A 21,118-nucleotide genomic window follows, 5' to 3' on the forward strand; every position below is an offset into this window, starting at 1 on the left:
CATCTAAGCAATAAAAAAAAAACGTTAAGTCCAGGATGATGCAGGTGGCTACCATCCAGCTAGAGCAGTTTTCTCGCCTAGTCCAGCAGCAACACTGTTCGGTACCACCCCTCCTTCTGCAACAGCACGAATCCGTCTTCCCTGCTGTAGACCATCCCGACACGAAGCAGGGTTCGAAGAGCTGCACGAGTCGGTCCCCGAGGACATCGAAGGCCAAATCCCAGGCCACGATCACCATCAGTGCCGTGTCCTTTCTCCGCATCCTCGACATGACCGCACGATGCTCCTCGTCCAAGACGCTCGGAGAGACCACCTCGGCTAGGGCATCGCCCTCCACCTCACCGCGTGTAGTCTCAATTTTACAATAACATAGCTACCGTCATCCTTCAATTTAAATACCTATTATACAAAATTTCTCTATCGCACTCATCCAATCTTTGACACCATTTGTCACGGTGCTTATATTATTGTGTTTCATACTTAAACCATTTAAGAAAAAAAGTAGGTGTCATTTAACTTTCACTTTTTGTTATTATGTCAAGTCGAAACATCTAAAACTAGGTTTCATACTTCAGTGTCTAAAACTTACTAGAACTTTTTTTTTGTTCATGGACGCTGTTTACTTTTAATTTGTATTTTGATTAAAAGTAGTGTGCAATCGCTTTAGATTGAATGGGATTATTTACAGTTACACACCTATGCTTACCTTAACAGTCTGAAATGTTCTTCCGAAACTCGTTGTGATCATTGGAAGTATTTACTTTTTTTTTTTTTTTTATAACATCTACGAGGCAAACGAGCAAGACGGGTCACCTGATGGTAAGTGATTCACCGCCGCCCACGGTCACCAGCGTTTACGCCAGTGCGTTGCCTACCCTTCAGGTAAGAATATGCTCTTTTCTTGAATGACCCAATGTCGCAGTTGTTGGGGAAGACCGCTGATGGCAACGAATTCCAGAGATTTACTGTGCGTGGCAGAAAACTGTTTTTAAAACGCATTGTAGTGGAACGCCAGCCATCCAGATGGTGCGGATGATAGTTCCGGCGAGACTTTGGTTATTAACAATTTGGTTAATGCAGTGTATCAAATTAATCTATAATTAATTTTATAGTAAATCTTTTTTTAGGTCAGAGCATTTAAAAATCTGTGATTCATATTTTGTTTATAGAACAATATTCACGTACCTAATAGCGTTGCTCAGTATCCATTATGACAGTGGCGCTCTTGTGTAAGAATTATACTATAATGAACAATGAGCGAAATCTAATGAGCGAAATTTTACGGTAGGCAGCAGCTTGGCTCTGCCCCTGGCATTGCTGACGTCCATGAACGAAGGTGGGCCGGAAGGAAGGTATGCTCGTCTGCAATAAAAAAAAAAACAGAGCACTATAGCTGATAAATAAATGATGACGTTCTTTATCGATTTCGGTGAACCTTTGAAAGTATTCTAGGAATTGTGTAAGATCGTCTAGGCGCGATTTTTGGAGGCCACTAACCAAAAGGACCGTCTGTCACAGCGACGACCGCCTGCCTGTCAGCCGTCTCATGGATTGAGTTGGCGAAATTAGGGTAAAATGGCTCTAATTCTTTCTTGCCTTTTTCAAATTATATCTCGAAAACTTGAACTAAAAACGGACTATTTTGGAATATCATGAGATACACAATAATTGTTTATTAATACACATATTTTCAGTATATTTTCTGTCACGGTAATTCTGTTTGCGATTTTATTATGTTGCTAAAAAACACGCCGAGGTCTTGAAGAGTCTCACTTATATATATATAACACTTACATATATATAATAGGTATCACCCATCACTGGATTTAGAGTTGATTCCAAAGCTTCCAAACACACAACCACTGTGCTTTAAATTTGCTTAGTCTTATACAATTTAAATAGGACTGAGGTGAAAAGCCCATTGAAAAGTTTATGCTTTATAAGCATGATTTGTTTTAATTTATTTCTAGATAATTTGTAAATTTGTGAGGTAGGTAAACGATGTTTATTAATTAATTTTAATCAGAATCATATTGCCATCTATCCTAAAATGAATTAAGCAGTTACGTGAATTGTTTATGGGAATAATCATCTTTTACAGATAGATAGATAGATGGCGTTAAATTACATTATTGTCATAAAATTTTCATTCACAGTCCACATACATAAAAAGAATTCGAAAAACATTCTCAACACAGATTGTAAAAATTATGTATCAAATAACAATGCTTATTAGAGGGTAGAGGTTAAGAGCCCACTCTCTGTTCATGAAATGTGTCCGCAGAAAACACTGAAGTATGGCAGAAAAGAAACCATCTATGATGGCGCCACAGATTAATAAAATTGTTACTACGGAAGATGGCGCCGTCGTAATAAGTCATGTAACTTCAAAGGTAGCGCAAAATGTTTTGTATTACAAATTTCAACACAGCACACTTCACTCATGTCATACCACTACTTCACTAGCGTTATTTTTGGGCATTATATTTTAGTTCTGATTTGCTGTTTACAGCTGGATAGATTTTTTAGGTTGTCCCCATTTAAGACAGCTCTCCTTACCCCCCTTCATGTTGCAACAATCAAGTAAAGTCATAGACCTTTACTTCAGTGAGTATAGTACCGTACGGTACGCACTAAGTAACGCATTAATCTTTATTTAGTCTGTGATTCATTGTTCTTTCAAAGCTGTCAGTTGTCAAAGTTGTTTTTTTTTAAAGGATTCTATGACCTGGTAACTAAGACCTTTAAGTCATGTCCTATTTTAATTTATATTCTTATTTTTATGAAAAATGATAATATGGAGTGAAATGAAATGAAGATTGTTAATTTGAGACATTAATCAACTGGGATGAAATTAAATGAAATGAGATGAAATGAAATATAATCTCATTAAAATGGTGGCCATTTACTAAGTTACGTTCAGCGGCTTTGTCTCATTTTCCCACATTTTTGCACTTTCACAGATATTAAACAGTTAATTAACCACCGTTATTACACATTTAAACCTGAAGAAACATTAAATAGACAAAATAAAACAAATCACAAACTTCACTCCTCGCGCTCCCGCCAAAAATCTGTCAAAGTTGTCAGGGGTTTCATCGCATAGATTTATGTGGGTAAGGGATCTTTATGTAGTCTGTGTTTGGCAGTTGGCACTATAGTCGGATTTTTAATTAGACGAAGCCAGCTGACAGTAGCTAATGTCACTTTGTAAAATAATGTTGCTATATTTAAAGTAATAGTGATGCGTTCAGTTCTCGTTCAATCACATAAATGAACAATGAGTGTGAAGAGTTAATCATTAATTTCAAACTATAAAAGAATATTATTTATATTTTACAATAAAATTGTATTAAAGTGATCCAATATAATAATATGTTACTAGTAGTATGTAACTACAATCAGTTTTTTTATTTTCATTACCTATGTACCTATAATTGTTATATTTTATACATCTATAGTTTCAACTATATGATGCATTGGAAATAGGACAGTCTTACAAGCTTCCTCGCAATGTTTTTCTTAATGTTTAAAACACTCGGTATTCAGTACAGGTAGATACCATAGGAACATAATGTTTCGTCGAAAACTCGTTGGTATGTACAAAGCACGGCTAAAATTCGAACCCCGTGCCCGATATCGGCAGTTCGGCACACTAACTATTCACTAGACAATCGAGGCAATTTCATTAATTCAGGAGTTTTTTCAATCGTTCACTTTGTCACAACACTATTTTTATTTCATCAAAAACTGACAACACAGTAAACGTCAGTTTACTTCGTCTAATAAAAAATCCGACTATAGTTAGTTACGTTGGCTGACGTTGTGGTTTACGCGATATTGACTTAATTTTAGTTCAAATTTTAAAATTTTAAATTAAAGTGATGGTGTTTTATTCATGATGGATCTGCATTTACTACATTGCATTTAAGAGCTAAATTATATCTTTAACAGATAAAATTACGTTTACATTTCGTAATTTGACAATAAAATGCCTTTTGTAAACATTAAGAAGCATTATATAGCATTCGGGATGTTACTTTTTGTTTTATTATTCTTATTTAATAGCAAGCCGGCGTTTCAGTGTCAGTTTAGCCAAGAACCCCCTGCGTACTTGCCCACGATTTATGGGATCACACCGACATACTCAAGATTAGCCCAAAAAGCTGATCTCACAAGGTAAATAAAACTCTCGAACGTGATCTTTTCGCCCTTCAATGTAATTTACTATATCTATAAACTAATACGTTTGGCAATGAACATCAATTAGTAGACTATAAGCGTGCTAATAAAACATTTGCATTTAAGTAGTTATTTTGAGACAAAAGTACATTTAATTAAAAACATTAATTAGCAAAGTTTAATTTTAGTAATATTATATTAAAAAGTATTAATTTCGTTACTCTTCCATAAGTATGAGCTTTCAGCAAAACTAAAACTTATGATTTGATTCCCTTATCAAAAAGTATGGTAGCAATAAAGTGGTTTTTTCCTCATGAAAAATGGTTTTAGTCAAATTGTCATTAAATTGGACATTTGGTGTATATTTTTATCAAATGATACAACAATGTCTTTGTTCTTTTTGTCCAAACCAATATGAAAACCAATTATGATAAGTAAAAATTCACCTAATTTGTCACAGATTAATTTCACAGTAAAGGAATGTGTTAATATTATTGAAAGTGAAATAAGTTCTAAAATTGCACTTTTAGTGGTGATAATGCATATCATGTTTTGAAGTTTGGAATGGAAAGAGCTGTGATCCTGTAACTCTTACCTGGTTTTTCGACAAGTTGTATTGCTGTTGGCCATGACTAGATGCAGCGTGCAGCAATTTTCAAAAAAAATACAAACTCGTAGCTTTCTATCCTGAAAATATTAAGTTCTCAATTACTTGATTAACTAATCACTAAATTATCATAAAAGCCCATTCAATAATTGTTTCAAATTTTTTATCCAGGCTGTCACAAACATTGATGCTCGTAAAGAATTTCCATTGGATCATCATAGAGGATTCAGAAACAAAAACTAAATTGGTTGAGAATTTATTGAAAGAATCAGGTCTGAAATACACTCATTTAAATGTGAAAACCCATAAGGCAAAACATTCAACAGTAAGTACAATTTATTAATCAAACAAGTTCTAGTTTTAAGTATTTTACCACAATTACGAGTATTAAGTGGTAGGCAGCGGCTTGGCTCTGCCCCTGGCATTGCTGAAGTCCATGGGCGACGGCAACCACTCACCATCAGGTGGGCCGTATGTCGTCTGCCTACAAGGGCAATAAAAAAAAAAATATTACCATACCTCACAGTAATATTCAATACCTGCAAATAGGGCACATCTTGAATAATCAAAGAAAATTATTAATTTATATTCTAACTATGCTTACCATATTATTTGCTAGGTTTGAGAATCAGTGTGATGTATTAGGAAATAGTTAGATCCTGAGAATAATGTCCACATTGTTTCATCTTTACTTATTTTACAGTTACTTAAGTTCCCTGATAACGGGATCTAGGTACACTTTCTAATTTGAAAGATAAAAAAGTGAAAACTATCCATAATACACTACTGATTATGTCTCGATTTCAAAATATGGCAAGTGTGCTGTTTTGGACAACCGTAATGACCATTAAAAATAAGTGAATACACAAAAAAAGTTGTAAAACTAAAAAACAATAATATTTTGCAGGTTATGGATATAAATATTTGCATATTTAAAACGGACAGATACAACACAACTTGGTATTGTGTATGTAGTAAATATACTTTTGCCATAATTAAGACTTTGATTATGGATGTAAAAAAATTAACACTATATAATTTGTGTACTACTTCACTGCACTTGATGGAATCGTTTTAATTTGGGTTTTTTTTAAGTAACGATGAATTAGTATTTGTAACAGGGGTAACTAAATAACCTTTTGGAATTTCAAACTAATCAAAATAACATACTTCAGTGAAATTCAAAATCCATAACCCAAAGAGAATTAATGTATTTACAGAACTTTATTGTTGCTAATTAGTAAAGTACTTATTTCAATTTTGAGTTCATTCAAATATTGTTTTACCTAATCCTTGCGTTTTTGTGTACAATAATATATTTTTTTATAATCTTTTTTTTACTATCTTTACTTTTCTATCTATTTGTAATAAAGGGTGTTTGTTTTTTGTTTTAAAAAAAAAAGGTTTAATATCAGAAGCTCTGTCATCGGCGTCACTTCGAATCCACCCAATCCATTAGCTTTTAGACATTCCAAGCACCGCTCACCATTCTCGTCGAATCCGTCGAATGCGACGAAGAGTTCGTCGTGAAAATTAACTCACAGACACAGCCCACTGAGTTTCTCGTCGGATCTTCTCAGTGGGTCACGGTTCCAATCCAGCGGTAGATTCAACGAAGCACTGACTTTGCTAGGTCTTAGTGTTGGCAAATTCATCAGGTTGAGTCCTGTGACTTCACCTACACGTTAAAGTTCCTAGTATAACCGTCCGAGGCTACAAGAATAAGCAGGCAAAAACAATATTCACAACAAACAGTAGTGTGGCTGTGGATTTCCGTGAGCAACTATGACTGTTACCACGAGTAGGGCCTTTTTTGCATAGACGGGTCAATAGCCCGATTCACGGCTCATCTAATTTTATGTAGTAACTAAAGTGTATAGATATCACTAGGTGAATGCCGCGACTCACCTCAAGACATGAATCTCAGTTGTATAGCGTAACCACAGTTCCACCCTTCAAACAGGTAAGCGTTAATGCTTCGCGTTATAAATATGTAAGATGGTGACATCTACCTGTGCCGACTCACAAGGAAATAAAGACAAATAAACATTTGCCTATAATAACAAAAAATAAAGTACTAAAGGTGTAAAGTGTTTGGCGATTATTATCATGGCCAACCATCATGAATATAGTTATGCATAATAGTTTTAAAGAACCCTAAAAAATTATCCAAATTTACATACATACTTACGTTCATTAGACTAGCCAATACGTTAAACTGTACTGAGATTTTTATTATCATTTCAGTATAATACATAAGAAATAGTCCAACTGATTTTGGCCATAGAATACCTCTTTTTAGGTTACCTGTCAATTGGCCTCTCGTTTGATTTATCTTCTGGGAATCGACGATAGGTAGGTTTATTCTGGTATCTCTGCAAAAATTATTCGCCTTGGAACTTAAAATTGTTCGTGTTGTTTAAAAGTTTGTGTTTATCGTAAGCTGTATTCCAAAAGTACCTTCATATTGGACATAAATTATTCTTCACCATCGACCACCGTCACCGTAGACTAGCGGAGTAGGTTACGTGATAACAGAAGCTTCTATTTAAAATATATAATCTACTTTTGAATTTCCAACTTAATTGATAATTTAATATAAAATTCCTTGACTAAAATAAACACCCTTTATAGTTCTACCCAAATTAATGATCGTAATTATAATGTTTCCAATAATGGATTATTAATTAGAAGAAAAAGAAGAAGAAAAACGAGTGGATCATTTTGCAAATTTAAGTACCGGAATAACAATTATGGGATGTTTTTAAGTTTTTGTTTTAATTTGCATTGTGCTTGAAATTATGTTTTTGATCGAAAGCAATAAAGCTCATGATGTTTTGTCAACTTTAATTTGCAGGCGAGCGGCGTTGAACAGAGAAACGCTGCGTTGGACTGGTTGAAGGGGCATTTAAATCAAATTGAAGACAAAAAAGGCGTAGTTTACTTCATGGATGACGACAATACATATTCATTGAAAGTTTTTGATGAGGTAAGTTTGTTTGTCATAGTTCATACGTTTCAGTGTTTCGACTGATTCGGTGGTGCAGTGTTTAACGCCCCCGACTGTTGCTCCAAGGGTCGTGGGTTCGATTCCCACATCGGATGACCATGCGTGTGATGAACAGGTTTGTATGCTCTTTTTTTGGGTGTTTATTATCTATACATGTATATATTTATACGAGCCCAGATGCAAAATAGTTCGTCTAGTATGGAAAGTAGTGCAAAGCATAAAATATATAAAGTAAATATTGGTAAAATAATTACGAGCTTTTAATAAAAAGTAAACCACAATTTGAGGAACATTTTCAAGTTTATTTTAACATAACTGAAATTCTTTCATGACTTTACATAACGTAAAAAATAAAAAATAAAAAGTTAAAAAATATAACGCAAAGGTATTCGTGTACTCTCTCTCGTCACTCACGCAAAATAGTTCGTCTAGCACTAGGTTGTGTCGCTTTTGCTCTCAATGACAGCTTGAATGCGAAGAGGCATGGTTGCAACCAATGCTGTATACTCCTCAGGCGTAATTGACTCCCAGACAGCCAAGAGATTAGCTTTAATTCGCTCTTGGATCTTGATAGATTTTTACGGATAATTTTTATCATTTTCCGCCATAGGGTTTCGATCGGCGAGAAGTCCGGGCTGTTAGATGACCATTCTATTGTATGCTTTTCGCCAGTAGCCACGTCTTTGTTGTACTTGCAGTATGGCAGGAAGCATCCTGTTGAAAAATGAAGGAATCTTGATGCTTGAGTGACGGAATAGAGGGTAGCAAATTGGCTTCCAAAAGGTTTTGATACCTAGCAGCATTGCTAGAACCATTTACAAACTGCATACCACCAACAGCTTGTGCAGACATGTTGCCTCATGTCATAAGAGACGCCGGAAAATTCACTTTGCCTTTGAGACAACCAGTATGAAATGCCTCATTTTTGTTCCGAATCCCTTTTTCCCTTTCATCGCCGACTGTCACTTCAAATTTGGACTCGTCACTCCAAATGATACTATGCTACTGATCGGAAGTCCAATTTAAATGGTCACGAGCAAACTTCAACCTCTTTTTCTTTTGTACAGCAGTGGTTTCTCCTTAGCGGTGTAAAATCCGTAACCCATTCTTTTTAGAACTCTTTGGCAGTATCAACTGAGACGTCTTTGTGAATCATGTCCTTCCATTGCACCGTGAGCTCTCCAGCTCGAGCACGACAATTATGTTTGATAATTTTCTTCAGGATTCTGTTTCTGCTGTACTCGTGATGCGTGGTCGACCAGTTTTCTTCGAACAAGAAGTCGTTTTATTATTTTTATAGTGCTGAATGATAGATTGGACTGTAGATCTGGGAAGTATCAAGTCTTTAGATATTTGGTAAATTGATTTGCCAGCGTCGACCCAACAAACTATTCGCTTTCGAAGCTCTTCACACACGGATTTGCCACGACCCATTGTTATTTGAAAACTAATGAACTAGAACATCTTAATATTTTATATAGGTATACAGAAATAATGAAGTTAGAAAAAATCTCACAGAGAAAATTTCACACTAGACGAACTATTTTACCTATAACATAGGGAATGTCGGCTGAATAGAATTTGAGGCCGGATGACCGTGCGTAATTTGTTCCCGGTTAATATTATTCCTTATTAAACGTATTACAATCGTAAATAAACCACATCGTCCAATGATTAATTATTATTAATTAATTTGTAAATCTATACTAATATTAAAAGAGGAAAGAGTTGTTTGTTTGTTTGTATTGAATAGGCTCCGAAACTACTGAACCGATTTTAAAAATTCTTTCACTGTTTGGAAGCTACACTATCCCCGAGTGACATAGGCTATATTCTTTTTTTTTTATTAAGGATCCTTACTAAAAATCCAATAGTGTAACCCAAGGTGTAAAAAAATTACCTAAAATGTTCTTTGATTGGAAACTATTGATGATAGAATAAAATAACGTACTAGAACCTTGTAGAACACATTATTACTTACGAAAAGTGTTGCGACAGCATATGTCTAACTATTATAGTTATGCCACAATAAGTGTTATTTATATTTTAAAAAATGAAACAACGTCAAAGATCGGTAACAGGGAAGCTCGGACTCAATAAATTCAATGGCTTTTGTTTTGTATGTATGTCCTTTTTACAAAAATTAGAAAAATAATAATAAAATAGATACAGAATTTATATCATTCAAATTCAAATAATAATATTCAAACTATCTTTATAATTTTCTTTTTTTTTAGTAACCTGACGAAAAATAGAATGGTTATAAAGGGTGAAGGGTGTGCAAATTATAATTTTTTATTTTGAAATATTTGTTAAGACCCGAGCGAAGCCGGAGCGGACCGCTAGTGTTTTATATACATTACGAATCGAAATGATATATAACAATATCATTGAAAGAATCATTAAAAGAAAATGTCTATACACTCGAAGTGAATACAGACTTGAAATTTGTTTAAAACATCCGAGCCGCGTATAAGTAAACAACGATAATACAAACTTCCTGTTATTGTTCTGACGCATTTATGTTTGGCTTGAAGATGCAGTTATAAAAATATGATATATACTTCCATTATGACATCACGTTGAACAAATGAAGTGTTTAAAAACATTAAAATAAGCCGTCGCTCGTATGTGCATTGCTATAGTCTTACTGAAAAAATTCCCGGTCATCGTTCTCGTCGAACCCGTCGCTTGCGACGAAGAGCTCGGCGAGTAAATTAACCCTCAGACACAGCCCATTGAGTTTCTCGCCGGATCTTCTCAGTGGGTCGCGTTTCCGATCCGGTGGTAGATTCTGCGAAGCATGGCTCTTGCTAGGGTTCGTGTCAGCAACAACGTCAGGTTTGAGCCCCGTGAGCTCACCTACTACTAGCCCGGTGACGCTGATATGGTCTTTCAAGACCATCAACTTAGGTAGAAAAAAAAACTGAAAATTTTCATTGTACAAAAAACACCGCTTTCACATTTTGTATTGCTATTATTGCAAACATGTCAGACACCAAGTCCATGCCTCTAAAATTATCATCGTTCTTTAAGCTATTAATTATTATTTTTAAACTGTATTGTGTTTGCGGTTATGTAATCCTGTTTCGTGTGATAAAATAATCAACTTTAACTTTTTTCAATGTTTTATAAGCACATATTTGGAGCATGGAAGATAAATTATAATTTATACCCGCAAAATTATAATTTGCGTAATTACTGGTAGTAGGACCTCTTGTGACTGTTGGGTACTGGGTGCGGGGGCGCCCGGTGCTCTGCTGTCGGTTTCGTGGTGAGGCGGCGCAAGGTGGCTCCTATGCGCCACTCACGGTGTCTCCCGAGACGACGTCCTGCGGGATCTTCCCGGGGATTGGATCCCGTCCTATTGTCAGGACGGGTATCGGCGACGGCGAGCCTGCGGCGCGCATTGTGCGGTACCGTAGGTTTCGTGGAGTCGGAGTGGTGGAGCTCGATGGGGTTTAGTCGGTAGTCGGTTTTGCGGGGCGGGTCCTGCGTGGTATACGCCGCGCAGCGCCTCGCGCGCCTTTCTCAAGGCGTAGTCTCCCGGTAGGAATTGGAAGAAGAGGAGGACTTTGGTCTTCCTCTTCTCCCTCTTCTTCTCTGGAGGCGCCGGAGTCCGACATAACCCGGTCTATTACCCCTCTCGACCGGGTATCCGTCAATGGATTCCCCAGCGTTTTTAAATTTTCGGCGGTAAAAAGGTCCCGTGTCACAGACTATATTATTTTTCGACCTCTCGTGCGTTCCGGCTTACGCATCATAAAAATGTGCGTTCTTAAACGCCACAGGGTCATCGACATCTTATCGTAAATAATTTTATTCGTACACTAATCCAATTGTTTACATAAATAAGACTTGATTATAAATATATATATACATACATAAGTAGTTTGTTGTATTTATCGTTTTAATTTCTTTTGTATACCCAATAATTTACTTCATTACGACATTTTACTGGAGGAAAGCCAAATTATGAGCACACACGGGAATGTGCCAATATACAGTCTATCTCTGCTATAAGCAGTCAAGTGTTACGATTTGAAAAGTGGGCATTGTGATTGTAGTAGAGATGAGAGATACTATTAGGATAATAGTAGATAGATCTCGCGCGTCTTTTCGCGTAGTCTCGATTTGAAAAATGGGAATTGTGATTGTAGTAGAGATGAAAGATACGATTAGGATCATAGTAGATAGATCTCGCGCGTCTTTTTCAAGGCGTAGTCTCCTGCGAGAAGTTAGGGGAAGTGGAGGACCGTGGCTCTCCTCGTCTCCCTCTCTCCCTCTTCCTCTCTGGAGGCGCCGGAATCCGACGTAACCCGGTCCGTTATCTCCTTCGACCGGGTATCCGTAAATGGTCTCCCCAGCGCTAAAAAAGTGTCATAGTAGATATTATGATAATAGAGATATTCAATTCTTGTAATTATCTAATATATATAATAATCTCCATTATAAGCCTTTTTATATCTAAAGACAAAATAGAGACAAACACCTGGAAAGTGAGAAAGTCTACAACGCTATTAGCACAAACCACTGTTTAGCTTCACCGCTAAAAATACATATATTATATTAATATATTATTAAGATATTATCAATATAACCCTTCTACTCATATCTGTTCATAAAATATTTATAACTACTGATACCATGGACCCCACGCTTTTTTTGCAATAAAATCATTTTTTCTTACACTACTTTTAATTCAAATTTATTAAAATTTATTTTCTATTTTTTATTTGGATTTTCTATAAAAGCGTATTTTGTTAGTTTTTTTAAACTATAATTTATTTTTCATTTTTCAGTTGAATTTAAATTTTTTCAACTTTTTTTTTCAAACTTTTTTAAATATTGAATTGTCATCAGTCCTTAATCAGTATAACAAATTTCGAGTTAATCCGACGTTTTGAAGGGCGTCAAAATCATGTTCAAAGATTCCGTTACAAACATACATACGTCTGAAGCTAATAAAAGTGTATTAAAAAAATAACGTTTGTCTGATTGTTAAATTTCTTGCTTATTTTCGTAAAACAGATGCGAAAGATAAAAAGAGTTGGCGTATGGCCGGTCGGCATCGTGGGTGGGATGAGAGTGGAGATGCCCCTAGTCACAGATGGAAAGATAAGCGGCTTCAACGCGGTCTGGAAACCGTTCAGACCTTTCCCTATCGATATGGCAGGATTCGCCATCAACTCAACTCTGTTCCTGGATTATCCAGAAGCTAAGTTCTCGAGGAAGGTTCAGTCTGGATTTCAGGTATGTATAGCTTTATTTATTTTTAAAATAGGCTTGAAAGCTTCAAAAAAAAACAAATTGTTATTATCAAACAATACAGCAATGCTATAACTTGAATAATTTAAATATAAAAAAAAATGTGAAAGTCATATCTAACATAAAGATAATTTCAATTGATAACATTTGGTCACACATGAAACGAATTGACCGCAATTACGAACTGACGTGTTCGTTCGTTTATGGTTATTAGAGAAACGCATATAAATTGTGAGCAAATGTTCAGGGAATGATTTTTTTTTATTTTTTTATTGCTAGATGGGTGGACGAGCTCACAGCCCAACTGGTGTTAAGTGGTTACTGGAGCCCATAGACATTTACGACGTAAATGCGCCACCCACCTTGAGATATAAGTTCTGAGGTCTGAAGTATAGTTACAACGGCTGCCCCACCCTTCAAACCGAAACGCTTTACTGCTTCACAGCAGAAATAGGCATGGTGGTGGTACCCACCCGCGCGGACTCACAAGAGGTCCTACCACCAGTATAAGTTGTTGTTGAACAAACTCTCGACATAAAAGTATCCGTGAATTGAACTATAGAAATTATACGTTCGAATTTCTAATTAAGTCTCTTAAGTTGTAGGCGTGATTAATTTTTTAATTACCAAAACCGAGTACTGCTAGAACAGTTTTAAGTAGAACAGTAGCTGCAGCTCTATAGCGATACTAAAAGTATATGTCAACTTTGTACGTACACAAATAAAATAATTATAAGAATTGTGCAAAACGCGTGCCCTTTCGTGATGTACACGCAGAGACTTCGGCCATTTAAATTTGATGGTCGCATTCACGTTGTATAGATATAGTGAGAAAGGATTTTCCCTCGTATTTTCTCGAAAAAGTTCGTATTTATCGTGCTCTCTCGAATAATTTCAGTACAATGATATTATCCATTTTGACATTTGACACTAAACAATAAAGTTCCTTAATAATGGATATGAAAATGTTACTCATTTAATACGATCATTCATTGACAGTTCGGGTGCCATCGTATTCCGATAAAGATCCATGTTTTCCCGAAGGAAAATTAATTTCTCACTACATCTATGAATGTATTCCAGTAACCAATGACCACAAGTCCGACCATAAAACCGTCTATTCGTCCATAGTATTTAAAAAAAACCAACCTTATCGGTTGTATCTGATTAATAAATTTCAAAAATTCCTTGGGAACGGGATGGGAGAGATATTGAACGATAGAAAAAAACGTTTATTTTTCATTTTTTAGTTCAATTTCAATTTTTTTTTTTTCAATTTTTGTTTAAATAATCGGTCCTTAATAAGTATACCAAATTTCGAGTTAATCCGACGCTTTGAAGGGGATCAAAATCATGTTCAAAGATTTCGTTACATACTAACACACATACGTCTGAATCTAATAAAAGCGTATTAAAAAGCCAACTTTAGTTAAAAATTAATTTACACATTTAGACATAGTAGTAGTCGTTGGCATCGCAATATTAATAGCGTGACTAAAGGCGAGTCTGAAATCTTTAAATCTTCATCACAATAGACGCATGTACAGTAGGTACGTTGCGAATCATTAATTCGTGGAATTTTGCAATCAAACCGGAAATTGTAATAGGCGATATTGTGGTTATCAAAACCTATGCGGTGAGCTAATTACTGGAGGAGGAGTACGTAACGCCGGGTTGACCTTGAATCCAGCCAACGCGTCATTACGATAAGTCTGGGTATCAAAAATTTTAACACCACAAGGTTGTGAGTGCTGTTAAAATTCTCAGTGTTAAAATTTTAATTCGACGATTGTTTATTACAGGAAAGCGAGATATTAAAGTATTTTACGACGAAAGAAGCAATGGAGCCGCTAGCCGAGTTCTGTACTAAAGTTTACGTTTGGCACACGAGAACGCAGCACCCATCAATACTCAACGTTAAGAAATTAAAACATCCACCGGTACCAGACGATCATATTGAAGTTTGATTTGTATGTAGTATTAATTTTTAGGTTTGAAAACTTTTACAACAATGTTCTTTTTTTTTTGGAGTTTATGGCCTGGTATCTAGACCTTTAGGCCAACAACAATGTTCTTAGAATTTCTGGTGTTGCCAATATACTTATACTATTTTGCTGCTATTTTAAGAGTCTGATGAAAGTTCTCAAGGTACTAGCCACATTTCTAAAGACTTCGTTTATTACTAAAAAAAATATATAACTCATCTAAAATTTGGAAATATTTCGTAAACTGTCGTCCCTCTAATTAAAAGTTGCTATATAGACGAAAATAATATCCTGTTGAGAAAATCTGAAGTTTGCCAAAAAAATATCTGTAATAGTTACCAGAACATCACTCTGTATAAGGCGTAGAGCCATAGATTTATAGAGATGGTAATTGGAATAGCAAATATAAAGCTTAATATCCGTACGTAATTTACAACCAAAAATTGGTTATCGCATTGAATCTTAAGTAGAGGCAATACATTGAATTTTAATAAAGGAATGTTTCCTACACTTGTTTGAAAAAAAATAGGGTCATCTTTTTGAGTTTCAAAAACAAAAAGTTATAAGACACTTAATAATGATAAATGAATGAATTCAAAGAAATAAATAAATGGTTTTAGTAGGTTTTGTAAGGTAACATCATCGCCTAAGAAATGTATTTGTGTAAATAAAATTCGAGAAAAGATGAAACTGCGAACGTTTCTTATACATATAGTAACGTTTCTAATATTTTTTACAAAGCCATTTTAAGCTAACGTCTCTACCACATTTGAATAAATTCAATTTATATTCTCAGTAATTGGATATACGAAAAATATTATTATATGAAACTATCAATATATTGAATTGATGACCTGCTAATTTAAAAAAAAAAAAAATCATTTTGTCCAGAATGTAAATAATATATTTTTTTTATAAATTTGCTTTAAATTATAATAATTTTCTTAGAACAATCTTTTTAAAATTTTTATATGTAGTTTTATATGTATCATACAACTTTTAAGAACATTTTATTTTAACTATTTGAATGTCCAATGCGTGCATTGTACGATGACTCATTGCATTATTTATAAATATTTTTGTATATTGATTATATACTAGATTGCGTTGTATTAATTATTAAATATAAACCATTTTGTTATTATTATGTTTTAAGAATTGTCGTCCTACATAACAGATGTTATTTTAAATAAGTTTCAAACGATTTACAACAATATTAAACACTATTTAAAAATTATAACCACTAGTGCTCGCCCAGTGGACGAAAATTTACATTGTCTCTTTCGCTGTATTTTTGTTAACCATTTTTTTTAATGTGTCCATCAGCACCTGAGAAAAAAGTAAAGAAGTAAAGTCAATTTACACATAGAACAAAAAAACATATTTTTTTTCTTTATATATAATAACTCAATAGATTTATAACGCCGATAAATAGATTATCTTTGTATCTGTTGGGTAACACGGAACGGCAATTAGAGTTACAATTCAAAATATCAAATGTCATCGGTTTATACAGGGTGTGAGAGAACCGTTTGTAATCTACTAGACTCCCCAGTGGAAAGCTAAGTCATATTTTTACTAAAGACATTTTCTTTATTACCGCCTACTTTTCAAAATGGCTTCTTCATTACCCATTTACGATAGTAGAAAAATTAGGTTTTTTTTTTTTTTTTTTTTCGAAATTAGCATCGAACTCCGACTAAAATATATGAAATTTTGATTGAGAGTAATCGATAAATAAGATATCAAAATACTCGAATAAATTATTATATATTGTGTAAATTTATTGAAAAAAAAAACGTGTAAGTTCGAACGTAATGATATTGCAGTGAAATCGTTAATCTACTCATTAATTGTGTTTCAATGAGTTCAATATTAAATTATAAAAAGTGTAATAATAATAATAGTTATCATTATTGTTAAATAGATTGCAGAACGGAGATAGCGTGATTGTTTTAATCGCTCTGAGATTATTAATGAGATTATTCGCTCGCCTAAATGTATTTGTATATCTAGATATAGTTGCGTTTAGTTTGTGTAGAATAATACTTCAATACTTTAACGTCAAAATTTAAATCGCCATAAAATCATTCGAATTCGATAAGATTTTTCGGAATTTTCTTGATTTCAATTTTGATCTTTATCTTTAAGTTTTTTTTTATCTTTAAGTGAATCTTGACTTACTTGTTTATTTTGATTATCGTATATTTAAAATGGACAATTAAGCGAGTTGAAGAATAAATACGAGATTATACATTTATTTTAATTAGTCACATAAAAATACTACATTTTAAGTGTCGAATAAGACATTGTATTTCTAGATATTAGAGAGGCTCGTGTTATCATTTCAACATTTCGGTTTTAAAATTTTACTCCTAATACTTTCTCACAGTTTATTTTTATTCCATAAATAAATCGATCTAGAAATCGTATCTTTGGCTTTTAGACTCCAAGACGATCACCAAAAAGGCTGAATACGAATTCGCCTTAAAGCAGTATTAACAATAAGACCAGACCTTATGGTTCTAATGTATTCGATTACCGAAATTGATCAAGATCCGATAGAATATCAGAAACATTTTATTTTGTCCAATGACTTAACATATTTTTATCCTTAACGTAAATAGAACAATGTATTCAGCATAATTTTAGACATGTCAATCTCTGTTATGAGAAATAAAAAACCTAAAAAAATATGTAATATCTTTGGTACTTGTCGATCAAATTTATTATAATTAATATTCCTTCTTAACTTGATAACTTTTAGTTAGTCAATACTTTGCATAATAATCTAGTTCATATTTTGAATGCTCAAATAAACCGATTCGGTCTAACAAATTGTATTCCTTTTAGTCTAAGTGAATTGTACTTATAAAATGTACATAGAATGTATAGAAAAAATATATTGTATCAATGCGTATTAAATGTAATGTATGTAGTTTATGTAACACATTAATTCTAGAAGATTCGGATCATTTTGTTTCCTTTAAAATATTTATTCCACTGTCTTGTTTATAGTTTAACTGAATTTAGTAACTGACTTTTATTTGTAATTGGGTTATCGATGCTTTACAAGCCTGTCTGCCGGGAAGCCGGGAAGACTGTCTAGGAATATTATTATTAGTACGATCATTAGTCATTATTATATCACGCCCCGCTGTCACTATGATTGTGTAAAAGCACCGATGGAAGCTAAGAAGCTATACGTGCGCCATCTATCGCAAGTTGATGGTACTGTGACAAAACTTTCTTGGTTTTCCAAGTTTACTTTTTTATCCTACCTAAGCTGATAGCCTTGAGAGGCTATGTCAGCGTAACCTTAACGTGTAGGTGAGCCTTCGGGGGTCTACCAACAACTGTACTGTGCTTCACCGCGATCGAATGAATTGCTTAGGAATGCGAGTTGGAAGGACCAACATATTCAAGGTGGGTGGCGCATTTATGTTGTGGATGTCTATGGGCTCCAGTAACCACTTAACACCAGGTGGGCTGTGAGCTCGTTCACCTATTTAAGCAATAAAAAAAAATCATTTTCACTTAAAATGAAAACAGTTTTTGATAATTTATTAATGTCGTGCTTATAAGGAAATCTTCGATAACTCATTACAAATAATACCATTGCACGCGGTCTTTATGGCTTAAAATACATTTTTGCTTTAAAAATTTTTAGAAATTGTGTTCGGGCGTTATTACAAAAAATGATTACAAAAAAGAGCCTATCAATATTTTTTGCTTATTTTCTCTGATGGGGAATCTTAGCACATTATTGGGTCCTAGAACCCGTTGGAAGTTTTTGTATGCGTGTGTGTGTGTGTGTTTTAGTCTTAGAGGAATAGTGAACTATCTGATTTAGATTAAGGTTAAACAGAGAAACAAGTAAAGTGCGCTGCACGATACTATTTTTAATATATTTAAAAAAATATTATGGTACAGATGATAATAATTTTGTTGAGATTTCGTCTTTCGTATTCGTTCATACTTCAAAATTTTCATTCCGAAATGAAATATACATTTAATAAAACTATGTTTACGATTTAAGCTTGCGTTCAATACTTGCAATTTATTATATCCGATATTTTGAATGTCTTATAGTTCTTGCGTCTAAGGACGAATGTTATTATTATAAATACATTTTCAGTTTACTAATAAGTAGCTCGGCTTTCTGTTTTAAATGGAATAATAACTCAAAATAAAAAAAGCCTATCAACTTCGTAATGAAATTTGTAAGTAAAATAGGTAGTTACTAATTACTAATTTAGTATTTTTATTACAGTACTAAAACAAGTAATGTACACATAACAAAATAATAAATGGCAAGTATAAAGTTCAGTAATCTTAATTTTCTCGTTTTTATTTTCAGTAGATAATTAATAAATTAATTTATTTTAATCGAAAAGTCAGATTTCTTTTTTATTATTTGATACGGTATAAAATGTATGTAAAAATATACATACATAGTTTTATTATTTTTCGAATAATTAAATTATAAAATACTAAATCTTTCAATGCAACAAATTGTATAGGCTGGTAGGTAGCGAAAGCCGCAGTAACAATAAAAGTAAATTTAGATGACGAAATAAAAACTTTGTAATTTTGGAAAAATTAAAATTAAAATCTTCCAAGCTGAATAGTTTTTTTAATATATACCCTGTAAATGCTTACATAAACATACACCAGACGATGATCGAGCTTTGCTCCGTTTTTTATTTTGATAACGCCATCTTGTTGTGTCTCTAAAGCGGTTAGTTGCCCTTAGTTAAGAAAAATAGTTTTATTATTCGCCAATAGATGTCGGGAAGAGTTGATTATTGAAAACACGAATAAAACAACATTTTCTGAAAATAAATCGTAGCTAGATCGATTTATCGCCCCCGAAATCCCCTGTATACTAAATTTTATGAAAATCGTTGGAGCCGTTTCCAAGATTCAGATTATATACATATATATTAATATACAAGAATTTCTCGTTTAAAGGTATAAGATATAAGATACTTACATAAATAATCTGATATTAATAGCCTATGGAATGCACTGGAAATTGCTCTTAGGTAGATATGCTAAGTGCTATATCACAGAAAAGGCTTTTATAAATGTACATGCAACATACGGCAGGCGGCGCGCGAATCTCGTTATTGCTTGTATTTCAAATGCTTTCGAGTCACAATGTAACTTGACCAGGACTAACTATGTTGTATGATTAAAAATAAAAATGTAGTGGATCGAATAGACACTGGTGGTAGGACCTATTATGAGTCCGCGCGGGTAGGTACCACCCCGCCTGAAGCGGTGCAAGGTGGCTCCTGTGCGCCGCTCACGGTGTGTCTCCCGAGACGAGGTTCTACGGGATTTTCCCGGGGATGAAATCCCGTCTTGACATCAGTACGGGTACCGCCTAAGGCGAGACTTTCGGCGCGCATCGCGGTACCGTAAGTTTCGTGTAGTCGGTGTGGTGGAGCTCGATGGGGTTTAGTCGGTAGTCGTTCTGCGGGGCAAGTGCTTCGCGCGCCTTTTTCAAGGCGTAGTCTCCTGTGAGAAATTGGGGGAGGTGAAGGACCTTGGTCCTTCTCTTCTCCCCTTCTTCCTCTCAGGAGGCGCCGGAGTCCGACATAACCCGGTCTGTTACCCCCCTCGACCGGGTATCCGTAAATGGATTCCCCAGTGTTAAAAAAAAAAAAAAAAGGTACCACCCCGCCTTCTGCCGTGAAGCAGTAATGCGTTTCGGCTTGAAGGATATAGGGCAGCCGTTGTAACTATACTGGGTTCTTAGAACTTATGTCTCAAGCTGGGTGGCGCATTTACGTTGTAAATTTCTATGGGCTCCAGTAACCACTTAACACCAGGTGGGCTGTAAGCTCGTCCACCCATCCAAGCAATAAAAAAAAGAATACACAAAAATTGTTATGGTAGTCAGTGAAATTGTTAAGTTGTTGCACACGGGGGTTTCAGGTTTTTTTCCCTACCTAAGCTGATGGAGTTGAGAGACCATTTTAGCGTAACCTTGACAAGTAGGTGAGCTCACAGGGCTCAAACCTGACGGCGTTTCTAATACTAACCCTAGCAAGAGCA

At 34.5% G+C, this 21,118-nt stretch overlaps 1 protein-coding gene across 2 annotated transcripts; it reads left to right on the forward strand.

Annotated features, from left to right (window-relative positions):
* Positions 1–3,161: 3,161 nt before the first annotated feature.
* Positions 3,162–19,680, forward strand: GlcAT-I (Glucuronyltransferase I). Of its 2 annotated transcripts, XM_089734682.1 has the most exons (6): positions 3,162–4,179; positions 4,961–5,114; positions 5,697–5,756; positions 7,647–7,778; positions 12,831–13,052; positions 14,870–19,680. In XM_089734682.1, exons 1-6 carry the CDS (start codon positions 3,992–3,994, stop codon positions 15,032–15,034), a joined length of 921 nt encoding a protein of 306 aa, XP_089590808.1. In that variant the 5' UTR covers positions 3,162–3,991; the 3' UTR covers positions 15,035–19,680. The 2 variants fall into 2 exon arrangements, with proteins under 2 accessions (XP_089590808.1, XP_028027447.1); XM_028171646.2 differs by lacking the exon at positions 5,697–5,756 and having other exon boundaries at positions 3,165–4,179.
* The last annotated feature ends 1,438 nt before the right edge of the window (positions 19,681–21,118 follow it).

This window comes from Bombyx mandarina, chromosome 18, assembly GCF_030267445.1.
Source record: "Bombyx mandarina strain Sakado chromosome 18, ASM3026744v2".
In the NCBI taxonomy this organism is placed as follows: domain Eukaryota; kingdom Metazoa; phylum Arthropoda; class Insecta; order Lepidoptera; family Bombycidae; genus Bombyx; species Bombyx mandarina.